The sequence below is a fragment of the Pteronotus mesoamericanus genome, unplaced genomic scaffold (genome assembly GCF_021234165.1).
Source record: "Pteronotus mesoamericanus isolate MK-2021 breed Mesoamerican mustached bat unplaced genomic scaffold, CSHL_Meso_final scaffold_36, whole genome shotgun sequence".
Lineage (NCBI taxonomy): Eukaryota > Metazoa > Chordata > Mammalia > Chiroptera > Mormoopidae > Pteronotus > Pteronotus mesoamericanus.
The window spans coordinates 17,711,013-17,726,009 of record NW_026555313.1 but is presented as its reverse complement, the minus strand read 5'-3'; the positions used below and the strand labels follow the sequence as shown (position 1 = coordinate 17,726,009).

Genomic DNA, 14,997 nt, shown 5'->3' with positions numbered 1-14,997 from the left:
ATCTTTCCTAGATGGGGTTTTCCAGTATCTACTTTCGCCATTTGTCCTGTTTCAAGTGGTTCAATTTAACCTTTGTTTCAATTGAGAGACCCTAGGCAAGTAAGATTTTTAATTAACTAGGCACCATGTCTTCCTTCTCTTGGGATCCCCAAAGAGAAGAGATTTGGACCATGGTTGTGCAGGTAAGCAAGCATCAGATAGAAAGCGCTCAAAAACAGTTATGTGGTCCTTGTATGAAATGTTAGATGACAGATAAGATCTCAAAAAGGAAGCTTACAAAACCAGCTTCCAAGGCTTGGCTGGGGCTGGGATTTCTCCCATCTGAGGGATCCCAAACTGGCTTAGCATCAGTCTTTCAAGGCTGAATGACACAGGACCTTTGCCCAGGATGCTTGGCCAAGCCTTCCTGCAAGTCCAGTACATCTCAACCCACTACACAGATAAGTACAAAGCAAAACTAAGCTTTGCATGGGCAACCAATCATGAGGATGGCTGTAAGCAAGCAAGTTTTCAGGGGTTGTTCAGGCACATTAGGAGGTGCAGCACTTGTGCATTAATTCAAAGCGGGAAACTCACAGAAAGCGGAGGCACTCATACCTGGGATGGCTGTAGGCTGGGCCGAGGTCCTGAACACAAAATGAGCAGCCTTGGACTTCCCCTGCTGGTTCTCAGCCACCACATAGACCTCATACTCAGCATTCCAGTCCAGGGACTTGAGCATGATGTGGTCACTGCCGGATGGGAGCCTGATCTCTGGTTTCCATTCGGAGGAGAGCTAGGAGAAACCGGCAGGAAGGACACAAGACACAGGGAAGCTTTAGATGAAAATGCTGGTAAGACTAGCCAACAGGAAGAACTTTGGGGAGTCAGTAACTATTGGTGCAAAATAATAAAAATAAACACCAATGATAGGACATGGTATTTATTCTTTACCAGACTGAAAAACCCTAAGGATGATGCCGGTCAGGGGGTCAACCTTACATGTTTGCAAATACAAACAGTGGCAGATCCCAGTGTGACATGGGGTCAACCCTTCAATACCCCATCTCCTTCAGGGTGTTCAGGACTCAAGCAGCAGCCCTGCCCATCCCCCAAGCTACACCTGCAATGCTGAGCACATATGCATAAGTACATCCTAGAAAAGTAATAAAGCAAATGTGTTGTTTGCTTGATTTCAGAATGTTGCTCACACTCAGGTGTGTGCCTCACCTCCTGGACACAGAAACACTGCATAGATTCCAGTTTTATTAAAAATAAAAACTACCATTCATCAAGCATCTCTATGTGTCAGGCACTGTACTAAAGGCTTTCCACACATTTTCTCATTATATCCCAGCAACAAGCCTGCAAGGGTTTTGTCAGGCCCCTTCTAAACCTGATGACAGGAAAGTGGGAGGCAGTCTTGTTCAGGGCCATGTGCATGTGGCTCCAGAGCAGTGATCTCTCCTTCCCATAGCAGGGAGCTCAACAAACATCTGTTGAACTGAATTAGATTTTTCTATTCCATGCAGTGTAATTCAGTCTCTACAACTGCAGCTGGAGGCATCTCAGGTGTATATTTTTCTGTCAGGCCCAACATTGGGGCACTCAGAGTGCCCACAAGGAAGAGGCATTCAGCTTAGCAGAGAACTGCACAGGGCAATTTGCAGCTGGAATTATAGGTGCTCCTTTTTCTAATCAAATACTGTTTACCGTTATACCCGACACATTCACCAATGAGTGCATTCTGAGCGGGAGTTCACCAAGCCATCCGCAGGTGGTCACCTCCTAACACAACAGTCTTTGGAGAGGCGTAGGCTGGGCACATGGAAAGTTTTGATAAATGTTTACTAAATGACAGGCTTCTCCTCGGAAGAGCAGAACATGCCATCAGTGTTACCTGGAAGGTGGTGCAGTCCATGGCTGAGGCTGGAGGAAGAGTTAGCTTAGAGCAAAGCCATCTTTACAGGCAAAATGATTTGTATCAGCCAAAGGCCTGCCTTTAGGAAGGTGGCATCGCCATGCCCACTGTGGGGAGACGTTAGAGGGGAATGCTAGCTTCTTTAGTGTCTAACTGGGAAGCAGACTCTGCTGTGAGTTAGTTGTGCATATGCCTAACCATGTGCATGTGGTCCCTTTTAATTTAAAATGAAGAAAATCAGCTGCTTTTCCCCCAATTTCTCTGAAAAACTTTTTCCTTGGCAAACGTCATTACAAAAGAGACAACCAGAATATAAAGCAAGTTTTTAATAAAGCAATCATTATTGTTATATGATACATATGAATATATAGTAATAATAATATAGCAAACATTGAGTTTTTGAAGTGGAAGAGAGAGGCAGTTCAAGGTGGTTGAAATATAACATATCTCAGTGTTTGCCTCACTTATCTTTCTAACTCAGACCTGCCTGGCATAGCCACAGTGACTCCTCTGGAAACTGACACCTGAGGTGGCCTCTTGCGGGAGGTATTTTCAGCCCTAGCCAGTGTCTTAGTAGCAATTACTATATTTACCATGTAGAGAGGTTTCCAAGTGTCAGCCACAGTTCAGAGTCTTTGCATGTAGTATAACTAATCTTTATAACAACCTGATAAGCTATTTTGTTCCCATTTTACAAAAGGAGAAATGGAAGTTTTAGAAGATTGGATGAGGTATTCGGGTCACACGCTGGTAAGTGTTGAAAGTGGAATTGGATCCCATCTTTGTCCCAGCCACATCAGTGTGACATCAGGCAGAGGCATCCCACCCTACCACGGCCTCCACTTCCAGTCTTGGCTTCTATTCCCTAGTGAGGAAGCCTCTCAGATGCTGCTGCCTCTGGGCTGGACCTAAGGGGGGTCAACTGAGGCTCTTCCTCCCATGTCAGCTCACTCCTGGCTCTGCAATGAAGCTGGAAAGGGCTGAGCAGGTCTGTCCACCAGCTGAGAAGCATGGTGTATAGGGATCTGTGCTGTAGTGACTCTGTAAGCCTAACCAGGTAAGAGCTCATATTTCACTTCACCAGGGGCTGATCAAAAGCAGAGGGGAATAAGTCAACTTCCTGGAAAATGCTTTTCTTGGGGGCTATTTGAAAAAAGGCAACTGCTGTGGTTTATTATTTCCTACTGGTAAGAAACCCTAGCCATAAACTATTCCCAGTGCTCAGACACTGCCTCTAAATCTCTCAGCAATTGGTTGTGATTGGCAATGGTCAAGTGTCATTCTAAAACCAAAAAGGGAGAGAAAGATTCTCAGCTCGGGGTTGGGGATGAAAGGTGTACTGATAGAAATCTTAGGTGGGTAGTGAGCCAACCAGGAAGAAAAGGCTTAGGGCCAAGTTTATTGTTAGCAAATTTATAACAGCACAGGTAGGGGTAAAGAGCAGGTGAGGGAACTAGCCTAGCCTCTTCAATCAGACAGACCCGATTCCACCCCTGGCTAGCCCAGCTGTGTGACATTAGGCACCTACTGGCTGCCATAAGCCCTTCCTTCCTTTGTAAAGTGGCAATGATCATAAGACCTACTTCATAGGGGTCTTGTGGAGAGAAAATGCTTGTAATCATAATACCTTGCCTATAAGGTAGCGATTATTATTAGATATTAGTATGTTATTTGCAAAAAGTACTGGGTAATGGCAAAATAACTTTGTACAAGGGTTAAAAAAGCAGAAAAATCAGTCATGGAATGAGTTTGTCAGCACCACAGTCATTCTGGAGGTTTTAAAATGGTCCCAGTGTGGACAAGAACTAACAGCTGTAGGTTCATCTGAAGATTTAAAACCCTGACTAAGGCCCAAGGCACAGAGTGATTCTGCCCAGGCCCCCCCAGCCTGGGATTTGCCCCTTGCTGTCCCAGCAAGGTAAGTGTCAGCAGTGCGGGGACAGGAAGGAGGCACTCACCGTTCGGTACTTGACCAGGTAGTGCCTGATAGGGGAGCCACCGTCGTCCTGCTTGATGAGGTTCACTTTAATGGAGTTGCCATCCTCTCCCATCTGCCCTTCGAGCTTAGGAGCGCTGGGTTCCCCTGAAACAGCCAGTTCATTCATGTGACATTTTCTTCCACAAAATGAAAACCCAGTCCATCAGAACGGGATATAGTGGTGGGGTGGGGCTGGACTCTTTTGCTTTCTTAGAAATTCAAATGGCTAAAAGGCAGTAAATATAAAACTTTGGATTCTGGTTAGATGCCTCAGACTTAGCTCAAACTTAACACCTTTTGGGAATGTTTTGGGAAACACCCTCCCTGTAAGGCAGTCCTTCCACCATTCTAGAAATAGGATTTTTTTTTTCCTGCCTCTCACTGGTACTTGCATTTTCTTCGAGCTGTTCTGCTCTTACAACCGAAGATTTAAGTTTTTATAAACCTGATATTTTGAGAAATAGCCTGAAATATGAGAAAATGGAAGCAGTTAAGAAGTAAACTTACATGAATACAATAGTCTTTCAAAGGAGCCCGATTTCTCCCCTGGATATCTAAGTGGTAAAACTTAGATTCATTAAAAAATAATTTTAGTTTTTGGCTGTAATTAAATAAAGCACAATTTGCCACGGGCAAGCTTCTTGTAACTATCCTGCACTTTGGGCTCAACGGACTGAGAAAATCCTTGATGACTTGTATTAAGGTAACAATCATTAAAGTCTTTTTCTTAGTGAGGAGAGGGAGAGAAAAAAATGTTTTCAGCATTTCTCAGCAGAAAAAGGTCACTGTTTCCCTTTATTGGCAGCTTGTGCTCAGCTTGCGGCACTCTGAGTCCAAGGTTGAGAGGGAAGATGAACTTGTACGTGACAGACTACCAGGGCTAGGGTGGCTCTTCAGAGTAAGATGCTGATTTACTTTTAGAGAAACTATTTCATTAGTATATGCTGGAAGCAATGAGGTGAGAAAACATCCAATATAAAGAGTTAAAATGAAGATTTAACACACTTGGGAATCCTGTACTTCCTGTGGGAGCTCTCTCTGAATCGATTTTGTGGCTTCAGATAGAACGTTTGGGAGAGCCTATTAACAGTCACCTGCTGGGTGGGCTGTCCTGGCTTGTGCTCTGGAAGACAGAATCACAGACATGTGACAAGAGCCAGGAAAGGCTTGTCACTACATTTTGGACAAAAGTGTACCTTTGGCCACTTATGAGAAGGCTGTTGTCAGGACCAGTCCAGCCTACTCTCCTCATTCAGCTACTCTGAGAATCTCAAAATGGCCCCATGTCCTGCTCTTCCCTTAAAATAAAGAAAAAAACAGAGAAAGCTAATGGAGAACCCTGCCACTCAGCCTGGGCTGGCAGTGTGCGCATCACCCGGGAGCTTGTTAGAAACGCAGACTCTTACCTTAACAAGATCCCATGGTAATCAGTGTGCACATTTAGGCTTGAGGAGTAGTAGTAATGGGCACACATAAATGCTACAACAGTGAATATGCATTACCTTAATGTTGTTATTTGTTTGTTTTCTTCAACCAGTAATTAAGGGAAAAGAAAAAGAAGAAAAAAAGATAAAAGGACTTCAGGCAAAGACTTGTCCCATTTTTATGCCCTATGTAGCCACTGGCCCCAGCTATTCCGTGGGAAATATTTAGAAACTTGGTTTAGATAGTGCCAAGGCATGTACACTTTTCAAATTCTTTTGGACCATTCTAAGTCTCAGACAATAACTAAGTTAGGTCTTATATTATCATAAATGTCCAGAGCTAAGGAGAAACTTGGAATGGAGTGCATTTTAGAGTAGGACAGGTCTATGTAACTCACCAATGCTGAACAAATGGAGGTAGGAGACGCAGTAGAACTTTACAGATTCTATTCTCTGACTAAATTTGGGCAACCAAATCACCTTGGTTAGTCTGGGATTTTCCAGGTGTGAGCACACCACATCCTAGTCCCAGGCAGACCAGGGTGGTTGGGGACCTGAGACTGAATGGGGATGAACACTCACCGTTATAATTTTCTGTATTCAGAATCGCTGCACTGACCCTATGATGAATGATCTATTTGCCTTCAGAAGGAGGGAAGGAGGGAAGGAGGTGGCATCAGTGATCCTTTCAACACAGTCACCAGCCAAGGGCCTGGCCCTTCCCCAAGGCCTCCTTGGAAGGGAAATAGAGATTAATCCAATGGGGCTGCTGTGCTGGCACCTTCCTCATTATTTCCTCTCAGGTTTGAGCAGTGTGGGCTCCTGGTTGAGTGAACACTGCCAAACATGGAACCCTGCTTCAGAGGAGTATATATTTAGAAGAGGTGCTTTTTCTGACGTTTGCGAAGATCGCTTTAAGCAGAATGCTAAGGAAGCCACAGTAGAGCCTAGGGAATCTGTTGTCTTGGACAGGTCACTGCCCTAGGATGGCCTATCAAGATCACCGTGGCTATTTTTATAACACTGAAAAGACAGAACACAAAATATATAATATCCATCCCCTTTTAGGGAAAAGCATTGCAAAACCAACAATTCTGTTTCTAAAGCACAGAGTTGTCCTTTAAAAAAATTGTTTTAAGAATCTTAGCTCAAAAATCTCATCTTAGAGAAGAGACCTCCAAGTCTCTTCAAAGACATAAATAGAAATCTTGCCAAAGGATCCCTGTAGGAACCAACTGCCCTGATGAAGGTACTCTCCTATCTTTGAATTTATTTCAGAAAAAACATAGTTGAAATCACAGAGAAACCACTAGAAACAGTACCATAGTTAGAATGTAGCTGTAACATTTACCAAAGTTAGAACACTCCAGCTTGCTATCATTTTATCTGAGTGACAACCACATTACTCTGATAAGTAATTCTGTCTCATAGAATTTAGAGCATTTTATATCATTTATGATTCAGGTATGTCATTTAGAGTGATTTAAATATTCAACAAATGCATACTGTGTACTTACTAGGTACCAGGGAGGCTATTAGGTTTTGGAGTTTCAAAGGTGAATAAGACAAGATTTTGTTTGCCAAATGAAAAAACAAAACAAAACTAGGTTATAATCAATCTTTAAAAAAATGCTGGTCAGGGGCTCTTATATAGAAAGAACTACAACACTTCCTATGACAATATTTCAAAAAGGAAGCACATATTCAACTAACCTCACGGGGATTCTGACCAACTCTGTGGCTATGTAACTTATTGAAAGCACATAAAGGCAATATTTCTTTAATCAATTGTCTTAAGCATCTTCAAATGTCTACTGCCAGCCATTTTTTTAAAGATTAGATAAGGAGTAAAGAAACTATTTCCTGAGCTCTCTGCAAAAAGAAGTCTCCAGCCATGCGTGATGAGGGCATGGCAGGGAGGGTTTTGGGGGTGGGGTGGGGACTGAGGCTGAAGTAATGGGGCCCAGGCATTCAGGAGGTACAATGCTTTACAGACCATGTCAGCAGAAGGGATTATTCAGAGGGTCCCAATGTGCATTCTGTTCTGAGATGGCTGCTGTGATTGAAATCATTATGGATAATCTCAGCAAAACTAATATTGTAATTATTTGTAAATGCTGGTTTACAATTCAGCAGCAATCGGCAGGTTGCTCCAGGAAAACCACTGGGGTTAATTACACCCTCTGAGTTCAGCTTCAGCCATCAGTCATATTTTTCCCCAAATATTTTATGTAAAGACTACAACAGCAGTACTTTAAAAATAAACCTTGCCAATGACAAATATGACATATTAAGCAGTTCTGGTATTTTCTAGAAGGATGTGAATCATGTGTGCAAGAAAAAAAAAAGAATGTACCATAGAGACCACATATAGTCAGAAATATTACAGGCAGGTCCTATGAATTCCCCCAAGAAACTATAATTGAAATGTATATTTCTGGCCATATAGAGTATAGGTCATTATTGTGTTACTATGCCCTAAAATTGGAGTCAGCTTCACGTCCTTCCCCTCATCAGCAGAAGCTCTGGGGTCAGAAAACTACTGCTGGGTATCTGAATTCCACAAGAGAAATTAGAGCAATCCCAGGACATTTGTGAATTTTAGAAGGAAAATAGAAGCCCAAAGTACCAGAAGTTGTATCTTCTGAATGAAATGCTAAGGTGCCAGCAGGCACCCCTCAGAAAGGATGGGTCAACCTGGATCTTCCTTCATCCACTTTGCTCTCCCTCCCCGTTTGGATCATTTGAGAATAAACCAATGATGGATGTAGGGGCTGCCTTGTAATCTTTCTCTCTTTCTATCAAATAGGATTGTCTGGCATTAAAATTATTGTTCCTTTTGTTTACTTTAACTCCTATTCCCTTTTGTTCATTATTTCTTACAAGCAATTTGGAACTTGTGTATACCTTTTTATTGTTTTAAAAAGTCCAAAACGTATGATTTAACTGTTCAAATTTGAAGCGTATTTTCCCAACTCAGGAACATTTACAATTACATCAAGAGGTTAGAAGTTTGACTTGTCCTTAGCAAATCAGCAAATTACATAAGGGAATCAGGATTTAGAGTTATTAGACCACAAACTCTCCTTCCGAGACCCAGCGCTTTGCCCTAGATGTCAAACAAATGAACCTAATGCGATCTATGCTCCATACATCCTTGGACCCTCCAACTTTCCTGATGCCCCCTTTCACATCCACCTAGCTATTCTAGGGGGGGCTTCCTTACAGTCCTAAAGAGAAGCTGGACAGTGCACACATAGAAATCAATTTTCTTAAGCATTGTTCCCCCAAATTAAGTCTTCAGAGTCAAGTACATTTGACCTGTAACTTTGCTGAGCTTTTCTCTCTTAATTGTTAAGGGTCTGCCTGTGCTAGAGTGACCTGACTGTTTGCCGTCCCAGTGTCTGGCTCCAGGGAATGCTGGGGTACAGAATGAATGGCTGTGGGCATGGCCAGTGCCCAGCTCTTTCAGAGAAAGGATGCTTAGCTCTCTGTGGCCAAGCTCACAGAGGCATGTAGTTCACCAATCCCTTCCAGCTCTAAGTTTTCTCAAGAATTATGGATGTGAGTGTGTGTGCCGGGGGAGGGGTGGGGAGGAGAATGGCGGCACCAAACACAAATTACCCAATAACAAATGAACTCTGACAGACCAGACCACAAAAATACCAATTCCCTTCTCACGGGTGTCATAAAAACACCAACAGATTAATTGATCAATTATCTTTATTTCATCATCCAAAAAAGAAAATCTAATGATGAGTATGGCCTGTGGTTATGGGGGAGATCCAGGCTGAGGAAGTTCTGTCAGAAATAACTGTTATCATCAACAATTAACTCGGCTCCCGCCTCTGAGGCCACAAGGGGTGGGGCTATGTGAACATGTTCAACACTATCTCATGGACATTAGATTACTCATTAAGGATGAGACTCCCAGGAGAAGCCTCACACTAGTAAACCCTGGCGACATGGGCACTTTCCATAGCCTGGACTCTGCCCGCAGGATTTGAGCTGATACCCATCGCTGCGTTGCTGTTCAGGCCACTCATGCCAGTGCTCTACCCTGGTAACGACCCGAGCAAGGCAATCATTAGGAATAAAAGCAAGGAGGGCAGGCCCCAGGAGAAAAGTCTATGTCGACCTGCCAGAGACCGGGGCCATCCAGACACACAGCTGTAAAAAATAAAGGAGGGCGTGGAAGGGGTGGTTAGTGATGTTTTCAATCTAAGAAGGAAGAGTGGGTGTTAAGAGTTTAGTTCATCAGAATCAGCATGTCCTAGTACAAGTCAGTGTCAGTAGCTAAATAAAAAAAAGGTCATTATGAACGGATGGGGAGGGGTCCATGCTCCAACATGCAGCACACTGACAGAGGGGTGCGGGGGCTCCTCATCACACACATGCTGGTCGGGGAGGGGGTCCCACTTACAGATTCCTCAGCATCTGATGGAGTCAGTGGGGGAAGCAGGCGCTGCAGTTGCACATGCCATAGTAGAAAGAAACTTCTGCATATCAGGGACATTTTAGCTTGCCACAGCAAACCCAGTCCTGGGCTCTCTGGATAGGGGCTGAAGTTTCCGTGTCATGAACCCCTACATGCAAAGCTCTGGAGGCTTGGGGGCCAAGTGACTCTGAGGCATGGTGCCAGCGCCTGTTTTCACCTCCCTTCTAACTCCGTGCTGCTGCTGGGCTCAGTAAACACTGTGGGTGGGAACTGAGGGGCACAGACCATCCAGCACATATTAAGTGCATCCCATGTAATTTTTGGGGGGTGTGGTGAACAGGAAACATTGGATTTCATCAGTTGTTGGGTGTACAACCCACCACCAGGAGAAAGACCCCCTGCTCACTTAAACCGTCCTCATTTAGGCCTCACTCACCTTACACCCTTACTAATGCCCAGAGAAGGAAGGCAATAATTGCCTTTATCTAAGCTTTATTTATTTCCCCTGTAAATTTTATTTGCTCTGAGTTCTCCATTCCCTTAACTTTTATTATTAAAAACTATTTCCTGCTGTTTGCTGCTCATCTGAAGAACAGTGTTCTACCTGTTCCTTTGCAACTCTCAAGAGAGGGTCTGTCACAGACGGGGATGTGGTTTGATGAAGGGGTGATCAGGCTTTGGAATGCTGCAGGTTCTCAGCGAATTTTTAATACTGGCAACATTTTTTACTTACTGCTAAGACCTCTGCTAAGGTGTGTTTCTAGGGCAACTGCAGGAAACATCTTTAAACATTTCTCCCCTTCCTTAACATGCCTGGAAGAGGTCTCTCCTTAGAGCTATGAAATTGTTTCTACCTTGTTAACACTGTGCTTTGTTTCATTCTGAATTATAGCATTGCACAGAAATGACCAAACTTGTTTTTAAAAGAGAAATTAATGGCTTTCAACCCAACATCTGCTTACACTTAAGATTTCAGGGGGAAGGTCCAGGCTTTGCCCCTGTACATCAGCCTCTGAGCAGCTACCACAATATTCAGGGTGGTATCGGAGTCAAGAAAATCTTCGGCTCCCAACATCCCCTGCCCTAAGGTTCACAGATTAAGATACTTTTTAAAGTAGGTCAAAGATATGATCAGATGTTTTCCTGTTTTGGGGACAGTCCTACTTAATTTCATACAATGTAAATATCAAACGTCTCCTTTTTGGAAATAAGGATAGCTCCAATCAAGACCTCTTTCTAGGAGTCTGGATGTAAATGGGACTGAATTGGGACACAGTGGCCGTACCTAGAGAGCCGGAGTCCTCAGAGGTGGTCAGTGTGGAGGGTGCACAGGGGGGAACACACACAGGCTCACACACGTGGGGTGCACACAACGGAAGGACAGACCAGGAAAAAAGAACATGCGAGACGAGCTGTTGGTGGTTTTGTTCCTGTGGATGTCGCCCAATCAGTTTTCAGTGAAGTGAGGTCAAATGGGGGACCCCTTGCATGCAGGGGCACACTGGGCGGTTATTGGTGTTAGTTTTGCTTTTGTGATCAGTGCAGCCTGTATGTGTCTCAGGTTGTGATTTGAAGTAAAAATTTTCAGTTAGAAGAGAGCAGAATGCAGATGCCTCCCAGGGCAGGTTTTGAATAGGTGTTTGTTTTTACTGGGCAACGCTGTGAGCAGAGGCTTCCTTTCCTCTTCAGGGTAAGCGTGAAATATTTTCACAAGGTTGTGACAGTCACAATATTAACTAATTATTTTTGTCACTGCTATGCACTTAATGAGGCTATGATTTTATCCCCACTGCTGCAAGGGTCAATCACGTGCTTCTGGATGACAGGGAGATCTCCTGTCATGGTAATTGCCAGGCGACATTTGATTTGCCCCCCTGCCCGGGAGAGGGTCACTCTTGAAAAGTGACACCTAAGAAATCACAGCCAAACTGCTCTAATTCAAAACTCTTATGTCCCTAGTTTCAGAAAGTCCTCAGTCGGCATAAGTTTAATGAAGCACTCTCACTGGTTTTGAGCAAATACAACCTTTGCAGTTGATACATTTCTCACTGTCATGTTTCGATGCTGTGAACAAATATATTTTCACATTTTCATGGAAATATGACACATTTTAGAGTAACTGTGGTTTTTAGAACTGCTGGATAAAGTTAAACAACAATGTTATAAAGCTAATTTACAAAACTTTTCTGGGAAATAGTTTTTATAAACTATCCAGTAAAAATTCAAGTTTGCAAACTGTGCTGTGGCTAAGCGGTTTTACTGCAGATAGCAGTTTGCAAGGCCACATTTCTTAAAGCAAAATATTAAACCAAAGGCTGTCATGGTATCAAATTGTCATGTTAAGGTTGCAAAGAATGATGAATTCTGCATATGACTTGAGAACAAGAGGAACTCTCCTAAATGGCTTGTCTTAGTCAATCCGAGATGGAAAGAAATGAGTAGGCCCTAGGTGCCAGGCTGTGGTCCCAGATTTATTTCACTTATCAGAACAAAGAGTTTTACCTTCTGTTCACCAGCGTGGACGACATCATCAGCACCATGCAAGCCACATGACAAAGTCACATGATACGCACGCACATGATTGGTTGAAAGGAAAGTGGAGAAGGTCACATGGAAAATACAAAAAAATTAAAAACTGATGTAAACAATGGGCAGGGAGAAAAATCAACAACAAAATCACAGACTAAATAAAAGGAGAAATCAAATTAACTTAGCAGCATATATAGGAAACATTGGGAGGACAGTAAAACTGCCCAGAAACAGGAGGATAATAAATCATAAAGAGCATTTGGTTAACACCAAGAAGCATTAGATACAGCTAAAACACTGCATATTAATAACACATCAGGGAGCATGTGAACTTGTTTTAAAATAGGGAGGTGTTTTTGTCAGGACCCAGAAGTCAAGTCCATCCAGGAGACTGTTGAAGGAAAAGAAAAAAGCAAGTTATTATTCACAGGTTCTAGAAATGTCTCAGTATCCTTGGGAAACAAGGGCAATGAAACAACATGGGTCATGAAGGAGAAGTCCCATGATCTCTAAGGCATAGACTGTGTGCTCTGTAAGAACAGGTTACGACATCACATTAAGAAAAGTCATTTTGTGTTTCCTTTGGTGCAGTGAGGAGAGGGGGCATGGGCTGAATGAGATTTGGTGAATACAAGCCAGAGAAGGTGGCCCTGAGGACCTGTTCTCACTTCCCTACTCATCTGCCCACATTATCCCAGAGGCCGGGAGGGGGTGCTGAGTCAGGACGCGTAAAGGAAGAGGTTGGTGAAGAAAGGGAATAGGTTTCCTTCTGGTTGTTGAGATAATGGCTCTGTCAATGGTGAACAACAGAAAGTAAACCTCTGACCAAAAGAACTGAGAGTTTGACATTAAACAAATGCTTGGACATTTGTGGGTACAGTTATCTCCTTAGATTTGTGGCTGCATTGATAAGACACATTTTGATGTTTATAATAAAAAAGTAGTTTTCTTGTTGGGATTTATCAACATTCCTTTTTGTCCTATGTTGTGTTTATATTCCAGTTTGTCGCTTAAACATGACACAAATGACCTTGCTTCGTCAGAGGCATTTTGGGTTTCCTACCTCAACTTTCATAGGCCAAGGGAAGATCTGGCTATTGCCAATTGAAGCCAGGAGAGAAGAAGGGCCAAGAAGGGAGGTAGAGACATCCCTCTGCCACTGTTTAAAAGTAATTCAAGAGAAATGCTTTAACCAAGCTACATATTCCCTTGCCACTGTGAGCTGATATCACGTGTGCTTTTTACTGTCTGACATTGCACAGGTTCTGGCACATTCTAGCCATCAGTGCCCTGCAGGAATTGTATACCACTGAGAAGTTCATCCTTAGATTTTATTTAGAATACCTTCGTTCATTTGTAATTATAAATAGGTCAACACACACTTACACACTAATAAAAATAGGAGGCATTTATTTTCACCTGTACTGACTGATTGCTAATTGAGGGATTTTTATATGCTTCTTGATGCTGTGCTATTAGTTTCACTGCAATTCACCTGTGCTACATTTTGCCTCACTGGTGAGGAATACATTCATGCTAACTACAGGCTGCTACTCAATTATGATTGTATTTCCTTTATCTCACTATCCACTGGGACCTACAATTTGGGTCAGTAGTTAAGTGGTTCAAAATAAAAGACTCAGATTTTCTTCTCTTTGGATGTCATGACTAAGCATTTTATCTGTGGCAGGAAATGCCTGATGTTTACAAATTAAACCTATGTCAGAGGAGAAACATCTAATTCTTCCTTAAAGAAAAACCTGGATCCAAGATTGTATTTTACTTCCAGAGAAGGCCACTACAGCCAGATGCCTTAGATGCAACATGAGTTGTGCAAGTGCGTGACGCAGCCTTCTCCTGCTGTGCCAGGCTCACATGCTGAGCCCAGGCTGGAAAGGGCAGGGGCATTGTTGTTAGAAGAAGAAAGGGTGCTGTTAGTTGCATTTCTTTTCCAAACGCAAAAAACCCATCATCTGAATTAAACCCATGTGAGCACAGTTCATCGTCACCCGCTCTGCTCTGCTAGCAAAATGAAACCTCAAAAGCATCAGGAATTAAAATTCATTGCAGCACACACGGAGAGAACACCAAGAAAGCAGACCCTTAGCTATGTTCTGCAGTAGAAAAGAGAATCATTTCATGCAATACGCAGAACCAGGACGCTCTTTCCTTCTCTTTCAATTTTGTATCAGAAACCCTTGCCCAGGGAGCGGGAGCTGTACTGTGCATACCTGCTGTCCGCCTCCTCACTCTGACCCCTCCTGCTCAGTGGGATGCATGCCATTTTTTCAGTGTGCTCAGAAATATCATAAAATCTAAAACTCTCACATAGCTGAGGACACACACACACACACACACACACACACACACACACACACACACAGCCCTCCAGCTGATTTATCAGGGGATTTAAAGCCTAACCCACTAGCTCACTTCATTAGAGCATTGTAAAGACTAGCTTGGAACATGTTAAGGCTGTGATGAAGTGTAATGTTTTCCACAACGGAAAAGATGATACAGTCTGGCCCTGACTCTATCATCAGGAGATGAATTCCAGAAATTTCATCTGGATTCTCAGTACACACACTTGAGCAAGCCTGGTTATGCTTTCGGGTCACGATTTTTCTCTCACCAAGGAGATCTGCAAGGGGATGGAAGTGCCTTCTTCCCACCTGTGCTCTGTGAACACAGCTCCTCGACTGCGCAAGACAAAGGATGGCAGGCTGTC

The 14,997-nt window shown here is 43.2% G+C and overlaps 1 protein-coding gene across 17 annotated transcripts in view; it reads right to left on the bottom strand.

The window, feature by feature from the left end:
- Positions 1 to 14,997, bottom strand: part of NCAM1 (neural cell adhesion molecule 1) — a 316,687-nt gene that overhangs the window by 17,010 nt on the left and 284,680 nt on the right. For all 17 annotated transcript variants that reach the window (XM_054592465.1, XM_054592471.1, XM_054592467.1 and 14 more), the window contains 2 exons: positions 3,859 to 3,983; positions 598 to 775 (listed from right to left, as the gene is read on the bottom strand). In XM_054592465.1, the coding sequence (XP_054448440.1) occupies positions 598 to 775; positions 3,859 to 3,983 (303 nt within the window). The remainder of the gene's footprint in view (positions 1 to 597; positions 776 to 3,858; positions 3,984 to 14,997) is intronic.